General features: G+C 46.8%; 1 protein-coding gene across 4 annotated transcripts in view; it reads right to left on the minus strand.

Moving 5' to 3' along the window:
• Positions 1–24,367, minus strand: part of NCAPG2 (non-SMC condensin II complex subunit G2) — a 70,591-nt gene extending 46,224 nt beyond the window's left edge. For 3 of the 4 annotated variants that reach the window (XM_088834796.1, XM_088834795.1, XM_055421658.2), the window contains exons 1-12: positions 24,270–24,342; positions 22,648–22,765; positions 22,012–22,188; positions 18,428–18,616; positions 17,974–18,088; positions 16,404–16,558; positions 14,916–15,050; positions 11,746–11,840; positions 10,045–10,114; positions 7,565–7,651; positions 4,624–4,719; positions 3,836–3,961 (exon numbers count right to left, since the gene is read on the minus strand). In XM_088834796.1, coding sequence (XP_088690922.1) covers positions 3,836–3,961; positions 4,624–4,719; positions 7,565–7,651; positions 10,045–10,114; positions 11,746–11,840; positions 14,916–15,050; positions 16,404–16,558; positions 17,974–18,088; positions 18,428–18,616; positions 22,012–22,089 — 1,146 coding nt within the window. In that variant the 5' untranslated portion in view covers positions 22,090–22,188; positions 22,648–22,765; positions 24,270–24,342. Of the gene's footprint in view, positions 1–3,835; positions 3,962–4,623; positions 4,720–7,564; positions 7,652–10,044; positions 10,115–11,745; positions 11,841–14,915; positions 15,051–16,403; positions 16,559–17,973; positions 18,089–18,427; positions 18,617–22,011; positions 22,189–22,647; positions 22,766–24,269 lie in introns of all 4 variants that reach the window. The other variant, XM_088834794.1, reaches the window with a different exon arrangement.
• Positions 24,368–27,705: the final 3,338 nt, after the last annotated feature.

Genomic DNA, 27,705 nt, shown 5'->3' on the forward strand with positions numbered 1-27,705 from the left:
ACCACTTTACCTGCCTCCTGAGAAATCTGTATGCATGCAAAGAAGCAACACTTAGAACCGGACATGGAACAACAGACTGGTTAAAAAGTGGGAAAGGAGTACTTCAGGGCTGTATATTGTCTCCCTGTACATTTAATTTACATGCAGAGTACATCATGTGAAATGCCAGGCTGGTTGAAGCATAAGTTGGAATTTAGATTGCTGGGAGAAATATCAATAACCTCAAATATGCAGATGATACTATCCTATGGCAGAAAGTGAAGAACTAAAGAGTCTCTTGATGAAAGTGAAAGAAGAGAGTGAAAAAACTGGCTTAAAACTCAACATTCAAGAAATTAAGATCATGGCATTCAATCCCATCACTTAATGGCAAATAGATGGGGAAACAAGGGAAATAGTGACGGACTTTATTTTCTCGGGCTCTAAAATCACTGCAGACCATGACTGCAATCGTGAAAGTTAAAAAAAAAAAAGATGCTTCCTCCTTGGAAGAAAAGCTATGATCAACCTAGATAGCATATTAAAAAACAGAGACATTACTTTCCTGACAAAGGTCCACGTAGTCAAAGCTATGGTTTTTCCAGTGGTCATGTATGGATGTGAAAGTTGGATCATAAAGAAAGCTAAGCACTAAAGAGCTGATGCTTTTGAACTGTGGTGTTGGAGAAGACACTTGAGAGTCTCTTGGACTGCAAGGAGATCCAACCAGTCCATCCAAAAGGAAATCAGTCCTGAATATTCATTGGAAGGACTGACGCTGAAGCTCCAATACTTTGGCCACCTGATGGGAAGAACTGACTCATTGCGAAAGAACCTGATGCTGGGAAAGATTGAAGGCAGGAGGAAAAGGGGACAGTGGATGATCAACCTCAGCCATCCACCCTGAGCAAGCTCTGGGACATGTTGATGGACAGGGTAGCCTGGCGTGCTGCAGTCCATGGGGTTGTAAAGAGTCGGACACGACTGAGTAACTGAACTGAAAAAAAAAAAAAAAGTAAAATCAATGTTCTCTACAATCTAGGTTTTTCTTTTTTTAACTTAAAGGAGTTATTTAGAATTTAATACTTAGAGTTCTGAAAAAAAAATTTAACTAACTTGAAATTCCTTTAATGTTTTTCCTTCCTTAAATTCAAACAAAATAGGAAGTATTAATTTTTATTTTTTAAATAGTTAATAAAGCAAATACAAAACTCACAATGATTAACCTGAATACAGCCTATCTATGATATAGGGGCACTATGTTAAGCTCTGGGAGTTGGTGATAGACAGGAAAACCTGGCGTGCTACAGTCCATGAAGTCATAAAGAGTCAGATACTGCTGAGCAACTGAACTGATGTTAGAGCGGACTCTGTGGAATGGTTACATCACTTTACAGATTGTAATGTCCTTTTGAACATTACAAACCCCTGTCACCTTAATGCTAGGGGTTGAACTAAATGGTTTATATACAGTTTTTCATTGGAACCTTATCACAATCTGATAAAATATTTTCTCCAGTTTTAAAGAAGAAACAGGACTTGAAAGAGGTTAATTTGAGAAAAATCAGACATTAATTGGCAACTGGGATTCAAACAAATTGCCTGACTCCACACTCGGACAACCTGCCTTCCCACCTGTGGGCCAGGATGACACCTTCCTCATCAACGGTCAGGGCCATAGCCAGGGCCAAGCACCTGCGGCAGACCCCATGCAAGAGGAATGGTGTTAGACCCCCAGCACACACTCCACCTCTGCATTCAAGTGCAGAGTCTTCAACGCTTCAGGCAAAAACACAAGTGCTTCACAGATTGGACACCTGAGCCAAAAAGAGCATAAGTTTTTCATAGTCTTATGGCTAAAAGCTTCCAAAATCTACTTGTGGTTTGCCCAGCAACATTGGTCCACAAAATTAACCCCAAAGCGACTTTTAAATAAGCACAGGCGTGGATGAGGCACACCTGGCGGAACACTGAGGATGGCTCACTTCGGGGGGCGCGTGTCTGCCTGTGCGGGTGGTATCCACGGGTGAAATGTGAATGCACACGTGAGGAAATGTGAAGACGCTAAGCAGGACACACGAATTACGCAAGCCTGATGTTTTTTTATAGTGGGTCAGAAAACAAACAAACCACAGGAAGTATTTTAGGACAGCTATGGGTAACCATCACTATCATGGCATTTTTGCTATCCCTTCCTAAAATGTTATTCTACTAACTAGGACAATAAGTAGTATCTCTTAGCTTGTGTCAGGAGACCCTGCAAATGCCAGGGGCTGTAGAGAAATCAGCAGAGGCTCACACTGTCCTACCAGGTGAAAGACTGGAGAGTCAGTTCAGGTCAGTTCAGTTCAGTCGCTCAGTCATGTCCGACTCTTTGCGACCCCATGAATCACAGCACGTCAGGCCTCCCTGTCCATCACCAGCTCCCGGAGTTCACTCAAACTCATGTCCATCAAGTCGGTGATGCCATCCAGCCATCTCATTCTCTGTTGTCCCCTTCTCCTCCTGCCCCCAATCCCTCCCAGCATCAGAGTCTTTTCCAGTGAGTCAACTCTTCGCATGAGGTGGCCAAAGTATTGGAGCTTCAGCTTTAGCATCAGTCCTTCCAATAAACACCGAGGATTGATCTCCTTTAGGATGGACTGGTTGGATCTCCTTGCAGTCCAGGGGACTCTCAAGAGTCTTCTCCAGCACCACAGTTCAAGAGCATAAATTCTTTGGCGATCAGCTTTCTTCACAGTCCAACTCTCACATCCATACAGGGCCACTAGAAAAACCATAGCCTTGACTAGACGGACCTCCGTTGGCAGAGTAATGTCTCTGCTTTTTAATATGCTGTAACTTTCCTTCCAAGGAGTAAGCGTCTTTTAATTTCATGGCTGCAATCAGCATCCGCAGTGATTTTGGAGACCAAAAAAATAAAGTCTGACACTGGTTCCACTGTTTTCCCATCTATTTCCCATGAAGTGATGGAACCAGATGCCATGATTTTTGTTTTCTGAATCCCATGAAGTGATGGGACCAGATGCCATGATCTCTGTTTTCTGAATGTTGAGCTTCAAGTCAACCTTTTCACTCTCCTCTTTCACTTTCATCAAGAGGCTCTTTAGTTCCTCTTCACTTTCTGCCATAAGGGTGGTGTCATCTGCATATCTGAGGTTACTGATATTTCTCCCGGCAATCTCGATTCCAGCTTGTGCTTCTTCCAGCCCAGAGTTCCTCACGATGTACTCTGCATATGAGTTAAATCAGCAGGGTGACAACGCACAGCCCTGACGCATTCCTTTTCCTATCTGGAGGCAGTCTGTTGCTCCGTTTCCCCCGGCAATCTTGGAGACTGCCCCTTGGGAATAAATGCCGCATCCTGATGTCCTAACGCCTCACTAGGAAAATCTGTCATCGGGGAAACCCACCGCAGCAGGATTACCTGCCTTAAAGCTACTAGCTGCGCGTGTGTTCAGGGCACTGCCCCACTTCGCACAGGTGCTGCCGCCACGCCCACCACACAGAGAAAGAAAAGTCTGTGCCCAACGCGCCCCGAGGCACACAGCTATCAGACAGAGGGACCAGCCCCGGGCGCTGTCCTGACCACTGTGACACGGCCTCTCTGCTGGGGGACACACAAGACACTTCAAACTACACACTGTAAATGACGAGAGGTTCCAAGAGAGCCAGAGAGGAAGAGGAGACAGACCCTGCGCGTCCTCGCTGCCGCAGAAGGCACCAGGAGGGGCCGGGTTCCTGGAAGAATGTCAGGATCTGGAAAGCCTGCCCTCTGGAGGCCGCACGGGGTGGTCACAGGGACACCCAGGCCCAGACTGCTGCAGGCTGGACGCCTGGCCACATGAATACATACGTAGAGTTCTTCGAACTGTTTCTGAATCTCGCTGTCCATCTCAATGGCGTTAAACCCTGGATGCCGAATAGGAAACGCTTCAACAAACAGCAGTGCAGCATTGGACCGGACTTCTGAGTTTCTGGCCTGGAATGGTGAGAGGAGTTTCAGTATCCAAAGAGCTGACAGTCAAAGGCGTCAGCACAGAATCCCTCGAGCAATGCTTCTAGTGTCTCAACACAGACATATTTCTATTTACATATTAAAGACAACCGTAACATTTAAACTAACCAAGCTTGTGAGACCTTCCTTAAATGAAGCCAAACTCCCAGCTCCATGTCGACAGAGACGTTTCCCTGACTCAAAGTCCACTGTGTCATGAAGAATCAGTGACCGCCACGTCCTGCCCCCAGACCAGAGTCACCTGCACTGAAATGACCCGCACGCTCGTCCGACCCTCCTCACGTGCTGTCACCGTGTCCCCAGGCACTGGCAGGAGGCCCTAAGGGCCAGGAAGGCTCAGCCCAGCTCTGCACACTCCAACCCTGCCGGTTCACTGAGCATGACGACCCTCCTTCCAGCTGTGCATCCAGCACTAAATCCATTCAGATTCCCAGCTTAAGAAATACTTTTAACAAAAGCATAAAGTATTCATTCAGAATCTCAAGTATGCCCGGCCTCGAGTCTTTAGTGCCTTACTGAAATTCTGAATCAGAAGATGCTAAACCCCACAGCATACTCAGCATCCTAAACATAGATGCTAAACCTCACAGCATACTCAGTATCCTAAACATAGTTAAGAAGCATACCTTTAATCCTCTCCAAAGGATGGGCTTGTATAGCTTGTAGAGCATCTCTTCCACTCCTTGCCGAACTTCCTTTTGATGGTGAAAATAACTCAGCACCTAAGAGCCAAGAAAAGAAGAAAAGAACAGTAATATTGGTGTTTTCAAAAGAGCACTTAAGATCCTACTTTGAGCAAACAACAGGGAGCACAGGCTGCCCCTGCATTCACACGTCTTGGATGCACAGTTCTTTCTAACAGTAACCACCGCAAAAAGACACACTGACAGCACGGAACACGGTAAGCTCACAAAGGCGCCCATGGCGGGAAGAAAGACCTACAGCCTTGGGCCGCACAAAGGTTCGGGTTCCAACTTCTCCGCTTCTACCAACAGCCACAAAACCTCATAAAAAGACACACCTCTGACCTTCAGGGTCAAATGGAAAAGCAGCCAGTCTGATTGTTCCTACAGTCCATTCTGGCTCTAAAGTACACTGGCTACAACTGTCTTATTCTGAGAACCTCTTTTGGGCATTCAGAACAGCGCGCAGAGTCAGCCCTTCACATCCACGGGCTCTGCATCTGCAGATTCCACCAAGCATGGATAGAAAATATTTGAGGGGAAAAAATTCCAGAAAGTTTCAAAGCAAAGCTTGAAACTGTCACTTGCAGGCAACTGTTTATGTAATAATCACATCAGATTTGCAGCTTCTTACAAGCACTTACACTGCACTGGGTATAAGTGATCCAGAGATGATGAAAAGTGTTCAGAAAGGCACTAGAGCATCCATGGATTGGCTGCCCGATCGCCAGCAGACCTCGAGGGGCAACTGTATCTCAAAGGGGTGTCACTGCCCAGTGATCCTTCCCAGGAGAAAATTGGACATCAGGTCTGTCCCCAAAGTCACGGACAATCAGAAAACACACTGCTTTAACCAGCCAGGACCTTTCTGCGACTCTTCAGATTCTTGTCCCCAACAACAATCAGTGCTGCCTTTTGTCCTTAATTCACAACTCTTGGAGCCAAAGATATATTAGTGAAAAATAGAAATTTTTTATAAAGTAGGCTATAAAAAGACTTTAAGTGAATGTCAACCAACGTTGCCCCCAAAGAACTACAAATCACCAACTCAATGGACATGAGCTTGAGCAAACTCCAGGAGACAGTAAAGGACTGGGAAGCCTAGAGAACTGGAGTTCATGGAATTGCAAAGAGTCAGACATGACTTAGTGACTAAACCACAACAACAGAAGAACTACAATCCAGGATTTTCTTTTTCTGGCTGTTAATTTTTCATTTAGAATATTTCAATCTGTCATTTGTTTTCTGTGTACAATGTTAATTTGGTATTAATGGTATACTTGCTTCGCAGAAAGTTTTTAAACAACTGTATTAAGACACAATTCATAAACCATAAGTCACTCTTATAAAGTGTGTAATTCAGTGGGTTTTAGTATAGAGTTTAGTATAGTTCATTACTACTATCTAATTTTAGATCTTCATTAACAATATGGAGATTTCTTACTTTCAAGTGACTTCTAAGCTATTTTCTGAAGTTTCTTTCAATATATCAATATAATGACTTATCAGGTAAATTGGGTATTTGTCAATAAAAGGATTCAAGCAAGAAGCTATGGTATGTTATAAGCAGTAAGAACAATGCCTTGGAGTCCAGGAATACATTTCCCTTGAGAAGGGAACTCTAACATTCTGCCTTTCATTCTGGCTGTGTATTTTGCCATAAATCTAACAAACAACGATACCTGTACTCATCTTCATTCCTTACTACCACAACAGAAAACCAGGTGTGAAAAAGTCCTCAGTTATTTGGTGAAAGTGAAGGTCGTTCAGTCGTGTCTGACTCTTTGCAACCCCCAGAATACCGGAGCGGGTAGCCTTTCCCTTCTCCAGGGGATCTTCCCAACCCAGGGATCGAACCCAGGTCTTCCACATTGCAGATGGATTCTTTACCAGCTGAGCCATAAGGGAAGCCCAGTTATTTGGTAGCAGCAGTGAAATAACCACATCACAAATATGTACAGTTTAATAAAATACCACTCCTTACAATTAAGGAGAATCTGAACATTATATCATACATGTGAAGTAAATGACCCAAACTATCTACAACTTCCGAAGTGCCAGGGACCATGTGTGCTGGGTGGGGTGGGGGGTGGGGAAAGCACATGGATATATTTTCATCTCTGGTTCTTTAATACAAACTAAATCATCAATAATAAGAAATGTTTTTTATCCATTCAAATTTAATATAGTTCACGCTTACAAATAATGACGCCACTGCACAAACAGGCACCTCATCTTTATTCCTGTAGCTTCCTGGCACAAGGTTGCCCAAACCAGCAGAGAGCACAGAGGCCTCGCCCGGGGTCAGACATGGCCCCACACAGCTGACCAGAGCCTCCAAGTCCTCCTGCAGGAACCCTGCCTATCAGACTCCTGTCAGGACCACAACCACACCAACAGCAGAGACGTGTTCAGTCTGATCATGTACAACATGAGGATAAAACCCATACCCAATTCTGAGACTACCTTTTAAAAACAAAATTGTATCAAGAGAAACTATCAAAACATTTATTCAATACAGTTTGCAGACTACAAAGTGGAAATGTAATATATGAAAGTAAATAATAAAAATAATCTCAAACAGTCTCTTCTTTGAAAACAGCAGTAGTGGCAGTAAGAAAGTAATGGTTCTAGACATTTTTATGTCCAGGAATGTACTTAAAGGTTGTCTGAATAAAGTTCAGATGTCTTAACAACAGATGTTTGCTTTCCTGATCAAAACTTTGGTGTTAAGGTAGATCTCCCAGAATTCCAAATGTCAAGATTCTGGAAAATTCCTTTAACTGATGCCTATGAAAGCTTAACAGAATTTCAGAAAAACAACTCTCTAAAAACAAAGACTATGAGACACAATTTTCAAAAGTGCTGCAAGAGCATGGCTCACCTTGCGCACTCTGGGGTGCACTGGAGACCTCCGAGGAAGGTGGACGCCGTGGTACATGAAGTCCTGGATGCAGTCGTTCTCGATGGCCTGGAACAGCCGGGCGGGAGAGCATGGGTGAGTGTGTCCCCACAGAGAGCAGGACAGGCAGGGGAGGAGGCGCAGCACGAGAGGACAGTCTGATCGGCTCATCCTCCCGTTCATGAGGGGAAGGCCTGGGTCCCGTCATCAGGGCTTCTCTACCTTGTCTACACCTCTTAGGATGCACATACCAGAGAGGACTTTTCTTTTATCTTATTTGAAGAAATACCACATTTGTGCCAAATTGCATGGCACTCGAGCCTGGATCAAGCCAGGCAGGGCTCAGAGACAAAGGTGGGCCTGGGAGCACCCCTCCTGACTCATCTGATAATCTCAGAACGCTGGATCTGTTCCAAGAGCTTACCCCACCCCCAGCCCAAGAACTCACACCGAACTACCTCTAAGGTGGGGGCCAGGATTCCAAACTGACAGAAACAAACAGATGTCTTGGAGGTACCCTAGTGAGGGGCGGTACAGGCAGTTCCCAGGACTCCACGGCAGCACGGAAGGACACGAGGGAGACTCGTTACTAACGTTTACCCCGTCTCCACCAACTGAGAATGCTCCCTGAGGCTACCCCTTGGTCTCAGCTTGACTCCCGTGGGAACCACCCCGCCTGATCTGTGATCACACAGGAGGGTCACAGCACCACCAGCCAGGCATCTGGGCCACAGAAGTTGACCCTTGAGAGCTAACCACCAGAACACGGGCGTTCTGCAACTGACCAGGTTTGCCAGCGTGTCAATGGCAGAGATTTTTTCAAAGAGGAAGGCTTTAAATGATGTAACAAGCAAATGTCATTGGGAGATTTATTGGATCCTGACTTCAAAATGAAGACATTTTTTAAACAAAGCAGAGAAGTTTAAATATTAGTATGGGGCTTCCCTGGTGGCTCAGATGGTAAAGAATCTGCCCACAATGCAGGAGACCTGGTTTCGATCCCTGGGTCAGGAAGATCCCCTGGAGAAGGAAATGGCAAACCCACTCTGGTCCTCTTGCCTAGAGAATCCCACGGAGAGAGGAGCCTGGCGGACTATTGGCCCACAGGGGTCACAAAGTAAGCATGATGTGGCACTGTATAACCAGACCTTTTAGAGATGATGCATGCTGAAGTACACAGGAGTGAGGTATCACATCTGGAATTTGCTTTAAACACTTGAAAGGACAGAGGCAGGGAGTGAAACTGACAAGCACAAACTTCTGACACTGATCTGACACAGAGCTAGACAGACGGTTACAGTTTAAATCACAAACTCCTATTGTGTAAATCACTGCTAGAGAAAAGCGGAACAAATACTCCTTCCTGTGAACACCTTCATGGAGTACAGAGCAATGCAAAAATGCATAAGAACATCCTGCTTCTGCCAATCCCCCCAAAAATTATACACTGAGAGACAATCGTAGATGCTGCCTACAGGGAAGAGGAATGGTAAAGCTTTGTTTCCTAGAAGCAGACATCAGTGATAACTGACAGCATATTTAACTGAAGTGCAAACTGGCCAAGAGAGGAGAATGTACAAAAATAAACTACAAACATTGGGTGGTTAGCCTCCCCTCTGCCCCCGACACCGGTCCAGGGCCTGCTTCCCCAGGAGAAAAGACTCCTTTATGACTTGAAGAGTAAAAATTTTACTCTCAGAAGGATAAAAACACATCTAAGAACCTAGTATGAGAAAATCATAAGGGATATCAGACACTTTCTTTTGATTTTTTTCCAAAAGAGCCTATGACTGTTTAATTGTGAATTACACAGCCAGAAGGTAGGTGTTACAGTCATTAAAGATTCTAATCCTGATTCAAACAAACATCTTTAAATTCTCAAATTATGTTGCTGAGTCTCCCAAGGAGCACTGGCCAACAAAAACACATCAGTCACAAATGCAATTTTAAACTTTCCAGTGGTCACATTAAAATCAGAAGAAAAAAAAAAAGATAAACTAACTTTAATAATATATTTTGTTTAGCCCAATTATCCAACACATTATCAATTCAACATGCAATCAGTATTCTTTTTAAAATATCCATGAGATGCTTCATATTCTTCTTTTTCCAGACTGTCTTGCAAATCTGGTGAGATTCTCACATTTACAGCCCATCTCAGTTTGGACTGGCCACGTTCCAAAGGCCCGGCAGATATATGTGGTCAGACACTGCAGGTCCAGAGCTGCCAAAATGCGCAAAAGCCTTGGTCCCACTCAAACTGCACATTGTGGTGAGTGAGGGACATCTTGAGGCAGTGCTCGGTGCGGACGACACCACGCCTCTGCCATGTGGACACTCACTGTGAGCTCTGGCTTGACAGGCACAAACAAGGGTTTCAAACAGCCCTATTGTGGCTACTTATTTAGTAACCAGAACACAATAAAAATGTGCTAACATTTCATAAAACAGAAAGGAAATACCTCCATTATTTTCCCTGAAGCCTTTTTCCAAGCTCTGAAATAAATTTCCGCAATGTGTACCATCAAAGAACTGAAAAAAAAAAAAAATTAATGCAAGTTTGAAGAATTCTATTTTTCACATGCATCATTTCAGACACTCTCCTCTCCCAGGGAAGAAGACACTGTTTTACACTAGTGCTTCGCAAAGTAGAGACAGGTGGTCTGCCTGGAGCAGGAAGCAGAAACTAGTCTGGCGAAGGACTGAAATGTCAAATAACTTCTTCCTTCTCAGTCACTGCTTCCCCAGAACTTTACTATTTTCTGCAAAACTATGACACATACACCCAGAACCAAATTCTTAAGGAAAAAACTTTAAAGATAAATTTATTTCTAATAAAAACTATAAAAACAATTTAACTTGGAGTCATTCTAGACTAATTAGCTCAGGCCGTGGTCATGTATGGATGTGAGAGTTGGACTGTGAAGAAAGCTGATCTCCGAAGAATTGATGCTTTTGAACTGTGGTACTGGAGAAGACTCTTGAGAGTCCCTTGTACCGCAAGGAGACCAACCAGTCCATTCTAAAGGAGATCAATCCTGGGTGTTCATTGGAAGGACTGATGCTAAAGCTGAAACTCTAATACTTTGGCCACCTCATGCGACGAGTTGACTCACTGGAAAAGACTCTGATGCTAGGAGGGATTGGGGGCGGGAGGAGACGGGGACGGCAGAGAATGAGATGTCTGGATGGCATCACCGACTCGATGGACATGAGTTTGAGTGAACTCCAGGAGTTGGTGATGGACAGGGAGGCCTGGCGTGCTGTGATTCATGGGGTCACAAAGAGTCGGATACGATTGAGCGACTGAACTGACTGACTGACAGGGAATCCTAAAATACCAGGGTTGACTTAGATTCATAATGAGGAAAATCTGCTGATTTGACCCAAATATTGTGCAAATGAAGGGAGAGAAGGCAGCATTCCATTGAACAACCAGGGATCCAGCACGGAGCCCCAACTCAGTGCTCACACAGCTGCCTAACAGGATAGAGGATTTGAAAATTCCAGAGCAGGTTAAGGACTGGACCGCGAATGCAGCAAACAGCTCCAAATGCTGCCAGGGCCCAGAGGCTGGGGAATCAGTAGAGAGCCCCTCCTCAAGGGCTCCTCCACCAGCCACACAGCTCTGCCTTAGGGAGATCGCAGAGTGCACAGAGACCAAAGGGTCAGACGTGCTAGTCACATGAACTTCACCCCGACTGAGGCTGAGATGGAACCGGTAAATAATCTATGTAAAGAACTACCACAAAGCAAAGTCTTAATTTCAGTGTCACTACTGGAAAAGAATGGTTTCCTATAGAAATAAGCATTCAGCAACACAACAGTACATAATAAAAAATAACTTAAGAGCCAATTTCTAAAGCTTCTAATCATCATTGTCACGTTAGTCACTCGGTCATGTCTGACTCTGTGACCCCACAGACTATAGCCCAGCAGGATCCTCTGTCCAAGGAATTCTCCAGGCAAGAATACTGGAGTGGGTAGCCTTTCCCTTCTCCAGGGGATCTTCCCAACCCAGGGATCGAATCCAGGTCTCCTGTACTGCAGGTGGATTCTTTACCTTCTGAGCTACCAGGGAAGGCCCTAAAAGTTGACTTGACTTTGGTCAATAGAAACTTTCAAAACCAGACTAAGCACAAAATATTGTTTTTAATACTTACTTTGGTAATCCCTGTAACTGGTTTTTAATGGTCCCATGAATCATTTTAATGAAATTTATATTCCAATTGAAGAGAGAACTAAGAAATCTTCTTCCCTATAAATTAAAAATAGGATATAACGTTAAAATTGCAACCAAATAAAAAGTCCCCAGTAACTAAAAACAGACAGCGCTTTGAAAGTGTAGTAACTGGCACTGAAGCTCGCTGCTTGTGGCAAAGGGGGCTACCGCACCGCTGACCGGGACCTACACGCTGAGGCCACAGGGGCCCAAGCTGGGCAGCAGGATGGGTGGGGGCCTCATGCTCTGATGCCAACGGCAGGGCCACCATGCTTTGACAGGCAAGTTCTTAAAAAAGTATTTAATGGAAATAAGTTGCCAGTAGAGTCCAGAAGAGGTATATCATTTACCCAGAATGACTGGAAACTTACCTGACCAAATTAATTAACTGATTAGGACAAAAAGTTCAGCTATCTTAAATTCAAAAGAGAACACAAATTTTAAAAAGAGAAAGTTGTAACACACACACATATATTTATGTCTAAGTGCTCATCTGCTAAATCATGTCCAAGTCTTTGCAGCTCCATAGACTAGCCCGCCAGGCTGCTCTGTCTGTGGGATTTCCCATGGAAAAATACTGGAATGGCTGCCATTTCCTCCTCCAAGGGATCTTTCCATCCCAGGGATCGAACCCACATCTCTTGCACTAGCAGACAGATTCTTTCCCACTGGAGCCACCTGGGAAAGGCCATGTACGTCTATATTTGCATATGTGTGTGTGTGTGTGCTGAACAAGTGCGGTTTACCCACTGCTGTGCACAATTCCACAGACAGAGGAGCCCAGCGGGCCACAGTCCATGGGGTTGCAAAGAGTTGGACACGACTGAGCGACTAACACACACACATATAAGACAATATAAAATGAGTCTGAATCCACTCTGTACTTTACTCTCCCAAACTTCACAACCACCCTGGACGCCCAGAGCAGAGGCCGTGTCTCTCCAACAACGACGACGTCGGAGCAGCAACAGCAGTCAGCGTGTCTCCTGTCACGCGGGCGCCGAGGGCCCTGTGAAAGGCTGCGGGTGCCCCCGAGGGGCCCTGGGAGACGGCGGCCGCTGTCCCTACACCGCGGAAGGGCACACTGAGAGTGAGCGGTGCGAGATCAAGAAGACCCACCACCGTTCCGGGGACACCAGGGACCCCAGAGCTGAAGGCTTCGGCCAGCGTGGCCGGCAGTCAGGTCAGCGCCTAGCCGTCACCGGAGAGGGTGCGTGGGCTGCAGGCACGCTGCGGCCAAACCCGGCCCCGCCCCACCGCAAGCGAGAGGCCAGGGCGAGCTCCTCCTCCTCTGGGAGGCCCTTCCCCACCCCTCCTTCGGGGGCAGGTGACCGCTGCCCCCGTCGGCCTCAGATCCTGTCTGCCAGGCCACAGGCAGCTAGAAACAGCGCTGTATTCTCTATCAAAAGCAAGGTGCTTTGCATCCCAACATGGAAATATAGTCAATCTAAAAAGACTACCGGGCAATCTTAAAGGAATAACCCTGAATATTCACTGGAAGGACTGATGCTGAAGCTCCAGTACTTTGGCCACCTAATGTGAACAGCCAACTCACTGGAAAAGACCCTGATGCTGGGAAAGACTGAGGGCATGAGAAGAGGGTGACAGGATGAGACAAGATGGTTAGATGGCATCACTGACTCAATGGACATAAGTCTGAGCAAACTCTGGGAGACAGTGAAGGACACGGAAGCCTGGCGTGCTGCACTCCACGGGGTCGCAAGAGGTCAGACATGACTGAGCGACTAAACAATGAACAAAAAGACGACAGAGGGGCTTCCCTGGGGGCTCAGCGGTAATGAACCCAGCTGCCAGTGCAGGAGACACAAGCTTGATCCCCGATCCAGGAAGACCCCATGCCCTGGGGCAACCAAGCCCGTGCACCACAACTACTGATCCTGTGCCCCGGAGCCCACGCTCTGCAGTAAAAGAGGCCGCCGCAGCAATGGTCCTGCACACCGAAACTGGACAGCAGCCCCCTCACTGCAGCCAGAGGGTCCCAGCAGCAACAAAGGCCCAGGGAAACCAGGACAAATGGATAATAATTTTTTTTTTTTAATTTAAAACTCTACCCAAAATTACAACAAATTATTGAGAGGCTCATGTTCTCAGCGCTTCTTAAAAAAAGAAATAAATAAAACAAGTACAGAAAACTCTAAAGATAACAGATGAGCATGTCCAAGAGAGCTAGGCAAGCCACTCTGTAATTCTAATTCTCTAATAGCCACATTAATAAAAGTAAAAAAGATTAACTTTAATAATGTATTTATGTAATCTAATATATCCAAAGTGTCATTTAAATATGTAATAAATACAAAAAAATTATTAATGTGATATTTAACATTCTTTTTCCATATCAAGCTTCAAATCCCTATGTATTTTAGATTTAAGGCCACAGCTGGATTGGTCATATGTCATGTGCTCGGTAGCCGAGGGTGGGAGTGACCACTGGCGGACAGTGCAGCACTGGGCCAGGAACCTCACTTTGGATTTACTGGATGGGCATGAAAAAACCAAGAATCCTGTGATGATATCTCTGAGTTATATGCCAATTAACGTGGAATTAGGGCAGAGGGGCAGATCTGATCCATGGGGAAGTGCCTTCTCAGCCTTATTTTTAGTCATTTTTAATTTAAAATGCAATCATGGTTCCCCCAGGATTCACACAGCCACCTGTTACCATCTCCTTTAATGATGACATACACCATGACCTGTAAAGTGTTGGCTTAGCGCTGCCGTGCAGTAAACATGAACTGCAACAAATACAATAGCTCTGGACAGTTCAGCTGCTCTCTCATTAAAACACTGAGCATGAAGCAAACAGCAAACTCACGAACTCAAAAAGCAGTTCACAGGACTTTCCTGGTGCTTCAGGGGTTAAGAATCCGCCTACCAACGCAGGGAACATGGGTTTGATCCCTGGTCCAGGAAAACCCCACATGCTGTACACCAGCTTAGACCATGCTCCACAATAAGAGAAGCTCTGAGAAGCCCGCACATTGCAACGAAGAATAGCCCCTGCATGCAGCAAAGAAGACTCAGCGCAGTCAGAAAACAAATTAATTTTTTAAAAAGCAGTTCACAAACACACCAAGGTGAAAAACCACTTGCCTCTTCTTTTTTGATGTAACTGACGTTTATGAAACACTCAAGCAGCATGTCTTTAATTTCTCTACTTTCTTCCAAATGATAATCAAAGCAATATAAAGCCTGATGGATACGCCACAGCCGACATATGTCTGCACCCTGGGGATGACAAGAAAAGAAAATCAACTAATTTTTTTTTTTTAATAGCAGGTAAGGTCACATTTCAAATTAACTATGAGACTATTTTATGTCATCAAAAAAGAAAAAAATGACAAAACATTTTAAAATTTGCAAACAAAGCTCCAGAGAACATTTTCTTAAAACCCAGGCAAAAGCAAGCAGACGCTGGCAGCCAGCACTGGGCACCGTTTTAAGCACCAACAAGGAGGTGAACCTGCGCTGAGTGTGCGGAGTCTGAGCCACGCCAGGCTACGGAGCGACTGCCACAGGACTGCGCTGCCGGGAAACAGGCCTTGAACGTTCTTAACTGGAAATGTAATCGGCCCGGGTGGCTGCTGGCTACTGTGATAAACAGCACAAGTGCAGATGTTTAAATAAAGTCTTGATTTTAAAGGTGAACAAGAATGGCAGGGAAAATGGATTTTAAAAAGGCAAACTAAGGATGGCTTATGGATAAGTTCTGACACAAACAACGATTTTTCACTCACTCCTCTGGCCAGCAGGGAGTCAGAGTGCGAGCTGAGGATGCAGTCAGATTCTTTTCTGCTGTGAAATTGACTGCTCCTTGGAGGCCGTGGGACAGTGTCCCACGGGAGGCAAGAACAGGATCAGCTGCAAGGTATGTAGAAAGCTGCTGGCAATGTGTACCGTAGAGCTCCAAGTTCAAACCCACTGACCTACAAATTTCCCTTGTAGGAATCTGTGACAAGTCAGCAAAGATGTTGGGGGAGGGCAAAGAGAAACCCCCAAAGATCCCTCAATTCACAAGGGTCATCTTGGAAGTGGAATTACTGATGATTTTTGTTTTTTTTCATTTTCCCTCTTCTTCACTTGCCCGGCTTTTTAAGATGAACATAAGTATCTGCTGTCGTTTGATCACAGGAGAAAACTGCTCTTTTTCTGGATCTCTGAGTTGCATGCCAAAGACTGAAGGATGCGTTATATCCTGCGCTCACCATGCTTCCTGCGGGCCCACCGAAGCTTCCGCAGGCCTGGGCTGCAGTCTACAGCCCCGCCCAGGCCGCCCTCCTGCCCACCTACTCGGGTCAGCAGGCTCTCCCTGACACCCCCACCTCGGTTCTCCGTGGAGCAGTTCGATAGAGGGGACAGCCTTTCACAAGCCACACACCAAGGAAGACGGGAAGAGAGTCTGCGCACAACACACACACGTGGAGCTCTGCCCACCCTTGACCGCCCAATTCTGAGCACCACCCAGTGAAAAACCCCGACTGGGGGCCACTGGGCCAGGCCTCTCGCAAGCAGACATGACTCCTAACTGGTATAAACGTGTGCACTTCTCAGCAAAGCGTGTACTTTAGAAAGGGAACGCACTGTCTTCGTCCTGAGACTCCTCCTCAGCAGCATGACGAAGGCGGTCTTGCCCATGTTCTCCTTGGCAGGCAGGCCTCTCTCCCACCACTTCACGCACAGGTCCTGGATGGAGCCCTGCAGCACTCGCTCACCCTCTGGCAGCGCGTACAAAATTCCTGCAACAGAGCAGGCACTGCACAGTGAGTGCACGCAGCGAACCCGGGCTAGTTCAGATCCTATCCGGAAGAGCATGTGACTCATGAGTGTGCCCAGCAGACGTTAGTTTAACTCACCAAGACTTCGACACATTATTTATAGCATACAAACAATGTTAACTAAAATACTGTTCCACCACTATTGTAAAAGCAGACCCAACAAAACAGGAAATTTTAGAAGACCAAGAGGTCCTATTGTCCAAACTCCTAATGATGAGAGGCTCCAAACCTGAATACAGGGACACCCGTGGCAACACTCAACAGCTGAGCCAGGGCAGGCCGAGTGACCAGTTACCCCACAACTACCCCTCAGCTTGTTGGCCTCAAGTTCTGGCTCATTGGTGAAAAATAGTAAAAGCAACTATCATACTGAATAGAAAAGCTGTAGTGCTGTTATTAACAAAAGAGCTCAAGAACTAAATTAAAATACTGACAGTGTGCTCATAACTGTAATCCAAACATCTGAAAGCCATTACTCTGAAGTAAAATTCCTGAATTAATGGGGAATTTTATAAAGCATGTTTGGAAACTGAGGATGAACTGGTGGTGACACCCACAAGCATCTGGGAGTTCCTTTCGTACTGACTGGGGTAATCTTAATAAGACACAGTAATTCCACACAAGAATTCTGAATAAAAAAGCATACTAAACAGATACATAAGCCAAATGGCTCTGGTTTATGCATGAAATGAAAATGCCAGTAAGAATTTGATGACAGAATCTGATTAGGGAACTAATCAGATTCACACAGTGGGAGGTGAGGGTACCTGTGAGATTTTTCTTAAAAAAAAAAAAAATCACTCAAAGTTATCTTTGCATCTTTTATAGCTATAATTTCATTCAAATATTATATGATCAGATCTCATAAATTCAGACTAGTGTTCCTACTAAATTAATAACTATCACTTCACAGTTTAGTTAAAATTTGAAGAGTACCAATTTAGGAATATTTGAGTAGGAGGAGTCAACAGCTATTCCCCACGTCATATTCACGATGCAGTTAAAGAGAAAAAGGCAATGTCACGGGTACTGGGCTTCCTTGAACTGCTGGGCAGTAAATCACCAGCTGAGGAGCTTGCAGTGACTGCTTCCCCTCTATCAGCTCTTCTTGGTCCTGAAGGTTCAAATAAGACATTTCTAAAAAACCTCCAAAGAGCAATCAGTTGTCCAGTAATGCACGTCTTCACCATCTGAAACATTTATATGTGGCTCAACTGAAATAATTACTCAGGACAGCCCCTAAAAGAATGCTCCTTTGCTCCTTTCTTCCAGCTGAAGTACAAGAGCCCTGCTTCTCCACTGGGGGCTTCCTTTTACTGAGTGTCACTCAGACACAGCACTCGTTCACACCCCACGTTATTGCAAAGTCAACTTACCGTTTAATATAACAGCACACTCCAGTAAGTCTTCATAGTTCTCTCTTTCATTTATTACTGACACAGAAGCAAGAATCACAGATGTAATTGCATGGATTATTTCTCTGTTTCTATGCTATAAGTTAAAAAAAAAATCAAAGCACAAGTAAGTTAAAATCAACTTAAAATTTAATTTTATATGTAAAACTTTCTAAATTTATGAAAATAAAGCCACACTTGACAGTTACTCTAAAAAGTGAATTAAAGCTGAACACAGGTCAGCAGTTTGAAATGAGCAACCTGGAATACTAGGTAAGTAACGGTAGGATCAAAAAAGGTATAACTACATTAAATAGACTTCTGGGACTCTCGTCTTCTAACTTTAATTTTAACAACATAAAATTCAATTATATACAATAAAGAATTACTTTTTTAACAAGAAAAAGGAAATTTATCTTTGAAGTACGAGGGTTACCATTTTTGAGCCCTGCTCTGTTTTCATACTGTCTTCACTGGGGGCTTTTGCTGCCTGCCACCCCTCCACCGGGCTCTCCAACAACACATCTACTAGCAAATTCTTGAGCCTTTGCCATAGTTCTTCTTTCTGCTTCCTTGATAATTCATCTATCAACTCATTTAGGTTGAACGGGTCACAAGTATCCTTCTGCAAAATAAATAGCAACTGTTACATTTCAAATACAAAAAAACAGTTCTATCTTCTTTATAATGGCATCAAAAGAAGTTTACGTGCTAATAACTGAGTATGAAATTTGAAAGTCGGGCTGTAGTTTTTGAAATCCAGTCCTAAAAGGGCAAAGTACAGGAATGATCAGACAGAAAGCAGCAGATTCCTCCGCCCCTAGTCAGTCCTGGTATACTCCTCTTCACCCCTTAGCAAAACTGTCCCTGACATCAGTCCACCCAGACGTCCTCCATCTCCAGGCCTGCAATCTGGTTACAAGTGTACGCCAGAGCGCAGGTAACAAACAGTGCTAGTGCAGCCGTGCCGAGGACGCAAGCTGAGTCTCTGGCCTCCAGCCAGTCCTGGACCTATCTTTGTCCCTGTGTCCGATCTGGCACAACCTGAGCGTGACAGCAGCTCCAGAAAGGGTTACAACTCTGTGAATAAAATGAAAACCAAGGAGACCATACTGATAATAAACAGTCGCCAATAACCGGGCTTCCCCAGTGGCTCAGCAGTAAGGAATCCACCTACAGTGCAGCAGATGCAGGAGACCTGGGTTCGATCCCTGGGTTGGGAAGATTCCCTGGAGGAGGGCATGGCAACCCACTCCAGTATTCTTGCCTGGAGAGTCCCATGGACACAAGAGCCTGGTAGGCTGCAGTCCACAGCATCACAAAAAGTCAGACATAACTGAAGCAACTGAGCGTGCACACACAGCCAATAACTAATCAATAATTAACTAATGGCACTGGCATGCTATTAATAGCAATAAATAAATACAGGAGCAATTTGGGATTGGAAAATCACAATTTTGTAATGATCATAGTAATAACTGATTCAGGCAAGAAACCCCAACTATCAATATATTTTAAAGATATTGTGAAATACATATATGGAAAAGCACACTAAGTGTGACTAGGGAAATAAAGTCACGTGTCTCCACCACCCCTCCAGGGCTGCCGCCCTCCCCTCCCCAGTTTCTTTAGCATTTATGGTAACTACTGCCTTGCTTTTCTTGATAACTTCACTACCATTTGCATCTCTAAACCATGTCCTGTAAACAGGTGTATTTTCCACTTGGTAGAGAATTGGGTCACAAGGTCTCTGTTCTTTCATATCTTGCTTCTCTTGCCCAACATTATTTAGTGACGCTCATCCATACACTGCATGTCATTATAGTTCGTTTAGTTTCATTTCATTTCCATATAGTTTTGTTTTCACATCTGTAGAGTTTTCCACTGCATAAACATAACAAAATATATTTATCCATTCTTCTGTTGATCACTATGTAGTTGTTTCTGGGTTTTGGCTATTTTACAAAAACACTGCAAAGAACACTGCTTTCAGTTCAGTTCAGTCGCTCAGTCGTGTCCGACTCTTTGCGACCCCATGAATCACAGCACGCCAGGCCTCCCTGTCCATCATGGCTCTTATTTAAGGACTAAATAAAGAATGGATTGCCAGCTGAAGAGTCTATATGCATTCAACACCATCAGTTGAATATATATTTATTCCTCTAAATGGTGAAACACTTCCATATCCCCAGCAGTGAAAGTTTCAAATATTCCACATCTCCCCAACATGTAGTATTTTCAGTCTGGTGGGAGACAGTGGTATTTCATCTTTTCATTTTCTTCCAAAGGGCACAAGTTGGATGAGGAGAAAAGAATTTACCGAGTCTCAGTTTACTTCCCCACGGCACGCGTGCATGGTCAGTCGCTTATTGTTTGTGACTCCATAGACAGTAGCCCACCAGGCTCCTCTGTCCATGGGATTTCCCAGGCAAGAATGCTGCAGTGGGTTGTCATTTCCTCCTCCAGGGGATCTTCCCGACCCAGAGATCGAGCCCACGTCTCCTGTGTCTCCTGCACTGGCAGGTGGATTCTTTACCACTGTGCCACCTGGGAAGCCCATTTCCCCACAGGTCACTTGTTAATTACAGAAGTGGGAATACTAATGCACCAGCAATGACACAAATCAACACCAGGTGCCTCACCAAGGAGGTCGTGACACCACTTACACACGCAACCCCGCAATACACATCAACGAGCAAACAAGGGCGGCGGGGGCAGGCCTCAGAGCAGCTGCCTACACGCTTCCAGACTGTCAGTCATGGAGCGGGGGGCCGTGGCACTCTGGAGTAGAGAGACTTGCAAGGCAGGACAGCGGAGCAAGGCCACCTCTCCATCCCAGTGGTCCAGGGCTCTTTCTTTCCCGCTACTTTTGTCCAGAATTCTCTCCCGCAATCTCCACGCAATTCTTAGCTGTCACTACTTTGACTTTCACTGCATGATCAGAACAAGTGAGGTATGTGTCATGTGCCTCAAAGTCACAGTATTTTAGAGTTGGGGCCCTAAAGCTGGGGTCCTCCAGAGTCGGTCCTAGGCTTTTCTCCTATTACACTGTGTAGATGATCCCACGCATCCCAGCCGGAGCTGATGCCCCCGAGCCTGCCTCCAGCCTAGAGCTGCTCCTGGCTCCAGGCCTGCCTCTCCACCTCCTCCTGCACGCCTCTCATGCGTGCGTCCTAGAGCCTCTCAGCACGTCCCACGTGAGCCATCCCCTCCCTCAAGCCTGCCCTCTTCCCACTTAGGACCTCGCTGAACAAACGAGGTCTTATTCTTCGTGTTCAAAGGAATATTCCCAAAAGGTGAGACTTCTCTGTCTTTCTCTCTCACTTTCGTCCTTTCGCACACAGGTCACTCTCTGCTTAAAAGTCCCTGTTCCTCTCAGGACAGTCTCAACCCCTCAGAATGGTCGAGGTCTCATTCCAGGGTCAGCTGGTGTTTTCACATCAAACATCTCTAAGTTCATCACAAGGTGCCTCTCCAGTCTTCAGAGTTAGCCTTGTTGGTTAGAGCAGTCCTTCTCCATACCCGTCTCTGACTGGTTAACTTATTTCACCTTTTAGCTCTTGGGTTTCACAGCCTTTTCATCGGGATGGAAAACATTCCATGTCTAAATCTGGGTCCCTCTATACCCCTGCCCCAGTTTAGCCCTTACTCTGCTGTATTTACACACCTGGATTCACCATAACACTGTAAATAACCTAAGGACAAAAAGGATATCTTCCTCACAATGCCATGCACAGAACAAGAGATCAATAAATATTTAAGTAAGTAATTAGAAACATCTCGTATTACGCCACTCAGCATCCTCACAACAACCCTCTTAAAGCAAACAGGAATCATTGTTTGTGAGTAGTTGCCCACTGGCAGATCTTTTTGTGTATAGTTTTGCTTTACTTTTTTAAATACACCTTGGTCCGTACGGATTCACTGAAATGACTATATTTCACTTGTGGATATAATGATTTTAGCAAAATGTCTTATATTAACAGTCAAAATCACAATAAAGCTAAATATAAAACTTACATCAAGTTGAATGAATTGCAAAAATTTTCCAATCAGCTCCTTAGACACTGCTTGTATGAATGTCTCACGTTTTTCCATTGCAGATCAAACTGTTTTTCATATGGCATTTATTCTGCAACACTGCTGCTGCTGCTGCTGCTAAGTCACTTCAGTCGTGTCCGACTCTGTGTGACCCCACTAGTAAAAAAAAAAAAAAAACACAATCATAGTTAGTATCCAAAACTGCAAGAAAATCCATACACTACCTGTGATAGATAGTTTCTAACAATATTCTGATGTAAACAAGCCATAACATCTAAAAAATAACTTTGTTACCAAGGAGGAAAAGGGACTGACAGATACACACTACTGTATATAAAAGGGTAACTATTAAGAGCCTAATTATAGCACTGGGGGCTCTACTCAACACTCCGTAATGACATATATGGGAAAGAACCTAAAAGAGAGTGCTAAGTGTACAATTGATTCTGTACAGCAGAAACACAACATTGTAAATCAACTGTACTTTGATAAAAAATAAATAACTTCCTTCTTTTCTTCACTGAGAACAGTATCAACATAACATCATGTTTTTATCAACTGTTAATGAAGTTACCAATTAAGGAAAGAGAAATCCAACAGCTCTAGGAGGCTCACCTTCTCTCCCTTTCTAGGACCTTCACAAGATGCTCCTTCAGGTCTGAGGCAGCTCAGCAAAGAACAGACTGAGCCCAGCTGCTAACGCCTGAAGATTCTCCTTCCTCAAGCACCATTCCTGCATCAAGAAAACCCCTGTCAGTTGCCTGGCTATGCAGTGTGTGGCCTTGGGGCCACCTGGGAGCTTGTTAGTGTGTGCATCAGGTGCACTCCTCCCCAGCCCCGCGGGACGAGAACTCAGGGTCTGTGTCTCCCCTAAAAAATCCTATTTTCCATTTACACCGCCTAGTGCTTGCAGTACCTGATTCGAAAGACATCATGAAGCAACTGCAAAATGATAGTACCTACATGTAGCAGGACACTTACCTTAAAAATAAATGAAAACTTCCCGCAGTCACAAGTAGAGTAACATGGAAAATTAATGGTACCAATGGCAACAATTACCAGGACAGTCATTTTAAATGCAGAACCCCAAGATCTTGGCATTTAAATCAAACAAGAACAGGAAATAACTTCTCCACATAAGTAACCCTAAAGTGTGGCTGCCTCAGCCCTCAACTCAGATGGCTGAGAGACGGGCATGACTTCTGACCCACCAAGCAGGCAGGAGGGCCACCAGCAACAAGCCTGATGCATGATGATGGCTAGTTTCAGTTCAAGAGTTTAAATAAACAATATTCCAAAAAAGGTGCAGCCACCTACACAGAACCATTTACCCTAAAACGGGGACCTTACTCGTCTGATTCTGGTAGCTTTTCTGGTTTGCTCTATTTACAAGTGTAATTTCCACAGTAATGCACTTTCAGTAAACGACCAGATGCCCCCATTTTCTCTCTGGCACTGTGATCGTAGTTCTTTAAGGGTAATTAATTTTCCAACTTCACTCAGTCTCTCTCAAAGTGACCACTACTATGTGTACAAGGCCTCGCCTCTCCAACCAGAACTACCTTCTAGGAGAGATCAGCTCTCCACGCAACTACCATCCCAACAGCAGGGTGCTCTGTCAGAAGGTCTGGCACTGAATTAAGACAAGAATTTAAGACAGAACCCTGTCACCTGGAGCCAACCCTTCATCTCAGAACTAGGAGAGACACCTGAGAACAGTTTTCCCAGGGCCCAAGGGCTCAGAAAACTGATCTCTGAGATCAGTCTCTGGTCCAGGGCTCAGGGACCCTGCCCGGTGTCAGCCCCCGGTCCGGGGCTCAGGGGCCCTGTCCGGTGGGATCCTGCCCGCTGTCAGCCCCCGGTCCGGGCTCAGGGACCCTGCCCGCTGTCAGCCCCCGGTCCGGGCTCAGGGACCCTGCCCGCTGTCAGCCCCCGGTCCGGGCTCAGGGACCCTGCCCGCTGTCAGCCCCCGGTCCGGGGCTCAGGAGATCCTGCCCGGGGTTAGGCCGGCCCAGGCTGCGGGGCCTCTGAACTCAGTCCCGGGGAAACAGACGCGGAGTGTGGCGCGCTCCCGGCCCGGCGCCCGCCTTCCCGGCCGCCTCAGAGCCCCGGCCGGGCCGCGAGCTCAGATCGCGGCCCACGCGGAGGCTGCGGTGCTAGGGAGCCGACCCGACTGAGCCCGCCGTCCCCCGGCCCCCAGCCCCCAGCCCTCCGCCGGCCGACCCCGCGGCGCTCACCTTGTCCCCAGGACCCGCCGTTTCCCGCGTTCTGACCAGATTCAAACCCGCCCGCCGACTCCCCCGGCTCGCCCCGCCTGCCCGCGCGTCAGCAAGAGCCGCTCTCGCGATAACTGGGCGTGGGCGGGGCCGCCGGAGGGCGCGCGCCAGCCCCGCCCTCCCCTGGGCCCCGCCCCCGCACTAGGCCCCGCCTCCAAGCCCGTGAGCCTCTGCGCCGACCACGCCTCTCCACGCGAGCTCGGATCGTGACGTTTTTTAGCTTGGCATCAAAATTTGTCTTGGCTTAAGTGATTGAAACAGATACAACCTCTGACATAAAGACTGACTCAGAATAAAACTTTGACATCACCCTTTATATGCATCCAGTCACGTTTGAACACTAGCAACTGAACTCCGGGTCTGGGTGAACTCTACGTTTCCCACATAATTGTGTCCTTAAAGCAGTATATGTTTCTGCCATTCTATTTCTATGGACCATGTGTCCAGCAAAATATATTTATAAATAAATGTATACACATATACTTACTCTCTTCTCATCAAAATCCTCTAGATTTACAAACATATTAATTGGGATACAAATATGTCAAAGAATGAAAGTGAAAGTGTTAGTGGTTCAGTAGTGTCCGACTCTCTGTGACCCCATGGACTGTGACCCCAGGCTCTGTCCCTGGGATTCTTCAGGCAAGAATACTGCAGTGGGTAGCCATGCCCTTCTCCAGGGTGTCTTCCCTATCCAGCGATGGAACCTGGGTCTCCTGAATTGTAGGCAGATTCTTTATCATCTGAGCCACCAAGGAAGCCGACAAATATATCAAAGTCATATATAAATAGATTGTAAATGTGGTAAGTATTACATATAAAACTAAACTTTTGTTGAAACACGCTTCTTAATACTATGTTTAAGACTTTTCTATTCTGATTGCTTATTGCTGTAAATACCGAGAAAACTTTTTTACACTAAAAAAAAGCAGACAGAAATGAAAAAACAATTGATAGCAATGTACCCTAGTTAAATACAATAGCATTTAACTAAAATACGTTCATACCCTAGCAATGAACATATTTTAGTTAAATGCCAAAAATCACATACTGATCTATCATCAATTTCTTTTCATTTAACTTGTATCAGCTAACAATTTTATTGGACTTTCCTTCAATTTTCGTTGGAAGCAAAGACTTGGAAACCATCTGAATTTCAAAAGAATTTGAACCCAGTCACTGGAAATCATTTCTTTCTCAGTTTCAAAAAAACCTTAACCCAGATACATTGAATTACTATTAATTACACCAGCTATTCCATTTGAAGGCACTTTTGCCAGTACAGTTTTTCAGATAAAAGCTTCTTTTGCTTGCTTTATATGTTTTTCCTACACCTTGGGAATCTGCAGATCAGATTGAACCCTGAGAAGGTCTGAGGAACCGTTCACAAACTACTGAGGAACAAAGAATGCATCTCTAAGGTCCTGGCCGTGGGCCCACTGAGACCACCAGGACAAAGGAACAAAGCCCCCCTGGACTCACCCCAGGCCTGTCCCCCACCTGGAATCAAGACCTGAAGGCGGACTGTCCCCAGGGCTCCAGCACGAGCCCACCCTTTGCGTCCTGAGACTGAGGGCGTTGCTGTGAGGGCCCATCTGTGGCGCAGGTGCTGTGAGCCTCCTGCGCCCCCTGCCCAGTTCAGGCGGCCACCACACAAAGCTGCACCCCAGACCCCAGCCTCTGTCCCGCGAGGCTCTGGACTAGGCCTTCTGGCATCCACCCCGACGTCTGAAGTCCTTTCACTGCGCCTGTGAGGACAGGACTGCACCTGCCACTCCTCAGGCCGAACCGTCCGGAGAGGACCCTGGACTAACTGGCCATCTGGGGAGGTAGCGGGTGGTCCTGGTCTGTCAAGAAGCTTGTGAGAGCCAGGCCGGAGGAGCTCACTGCAGGCCCGGGGCCTGGGAGCAGCCCCGCCCCTGCCGCCCCCTTTCCGCTCAGCCCCCGCCCCTGAAGGCCCCAACGCCACGCCCCCGGCTCCCCGCTCCCCTCCTGCCCGGCGGCCACGCCCACCGCCTACCACAGCAGCCGACCGGCTGGGGCGCTCCCGCGAAGCCGGTCCCAGCCGGCCCGCCCGCTCCCCCGCTGCGCCACACCCCACACACCCGACACCGCAAACCCCACAGCCGCACCGCCCCACACTTCACACAACACCCGACACCCCAAACCCACACCCCCCACACTCCCACACACACCCCACACCCACACACCCGACACTCACACCCCACACCCCCCCACACGACACCCGCACACACACAACCCCCACACCCGACACCCACACACCCCACACTCCCACACACCTCACACCCTACACAGCCGACACCTCACACCCCACACAGCCGACACCCCACACCCCCACACAACACCCGCATACACACAACCCACACACACCCGACACCTCATACCCACACACCCCACACAACCCCCGCACACACACAATCCCCACACACCCAACACCCCACACCCACACCGCCCCACACCTCACACAACACCCACACACACGAAACCCCCACACCTCACACAACACCCGGCACCCCATACCCACACACCCCGACACCTCGCACCCCATACCCACACACCACACACTCCCACACACACCCCACACCCCATACCCACACACCCGACACCCACACCCCACACAACACCCGCACACACACAACCCCCACACACCCGACACCCACACACCTCACACCCGCACCGCCCCACACCTCACACAACACCCACACACACGCAATCCCCATACCTCACACAACACCCGACACCCCATACCCACACACCCCGACACCTCGCACCCCATACCCACACACCCCACACTCCCACACACACCCCACACCCCATACCCACACACCCGACACCCACACCCCCACACAACACCCGCACACACACAACCCCCACACACCCGACACCCACACACCTCACACCCGCACCGCCCCACACCTCACACAACACCCACACACACACAACCCCCATACCTCACACAACACCTGACACCCCATACCCACACACCCCCACACCTCGCACCCCATACCCACACACCCCACACTCCCACACACACCCCACACCCCATACCCACACACCCGACACCCCCACCCCCACACAACACCCGCACACACACAACCCCACACACCCGACACCCACACACCTCACACCCGCACCGCCCCACACCTCACACAACACCCACACACACGCAACCCCCATACCTCACACAACACCCGACACCCCATACCCACACACCCCCACACCTCGCACCCCATACCCACACACCCCACACTCCCACACACACCCCACACCCCATACCCATACACCTGACAGCCACACCCCCACACAACACCCGCACACACACACAAACCACACACACCTGACACCCACACAACCCACACGCCTCACACCCCACACA

This window comes from Moschus berezovskii, chromosome 3, assembly GCF_049115385.1.
Source record: "Moschus berezovskii isolate FMDL1 chromosome 3, NW_MosBer_1.0, whole genome shotgun sequence".
Lineage (NCBI taxonomy): Eukaryota > Metazoa > Chordata > Mammalia > Artiodactyla > Moschidae > Moschus > Moschus berezovskii.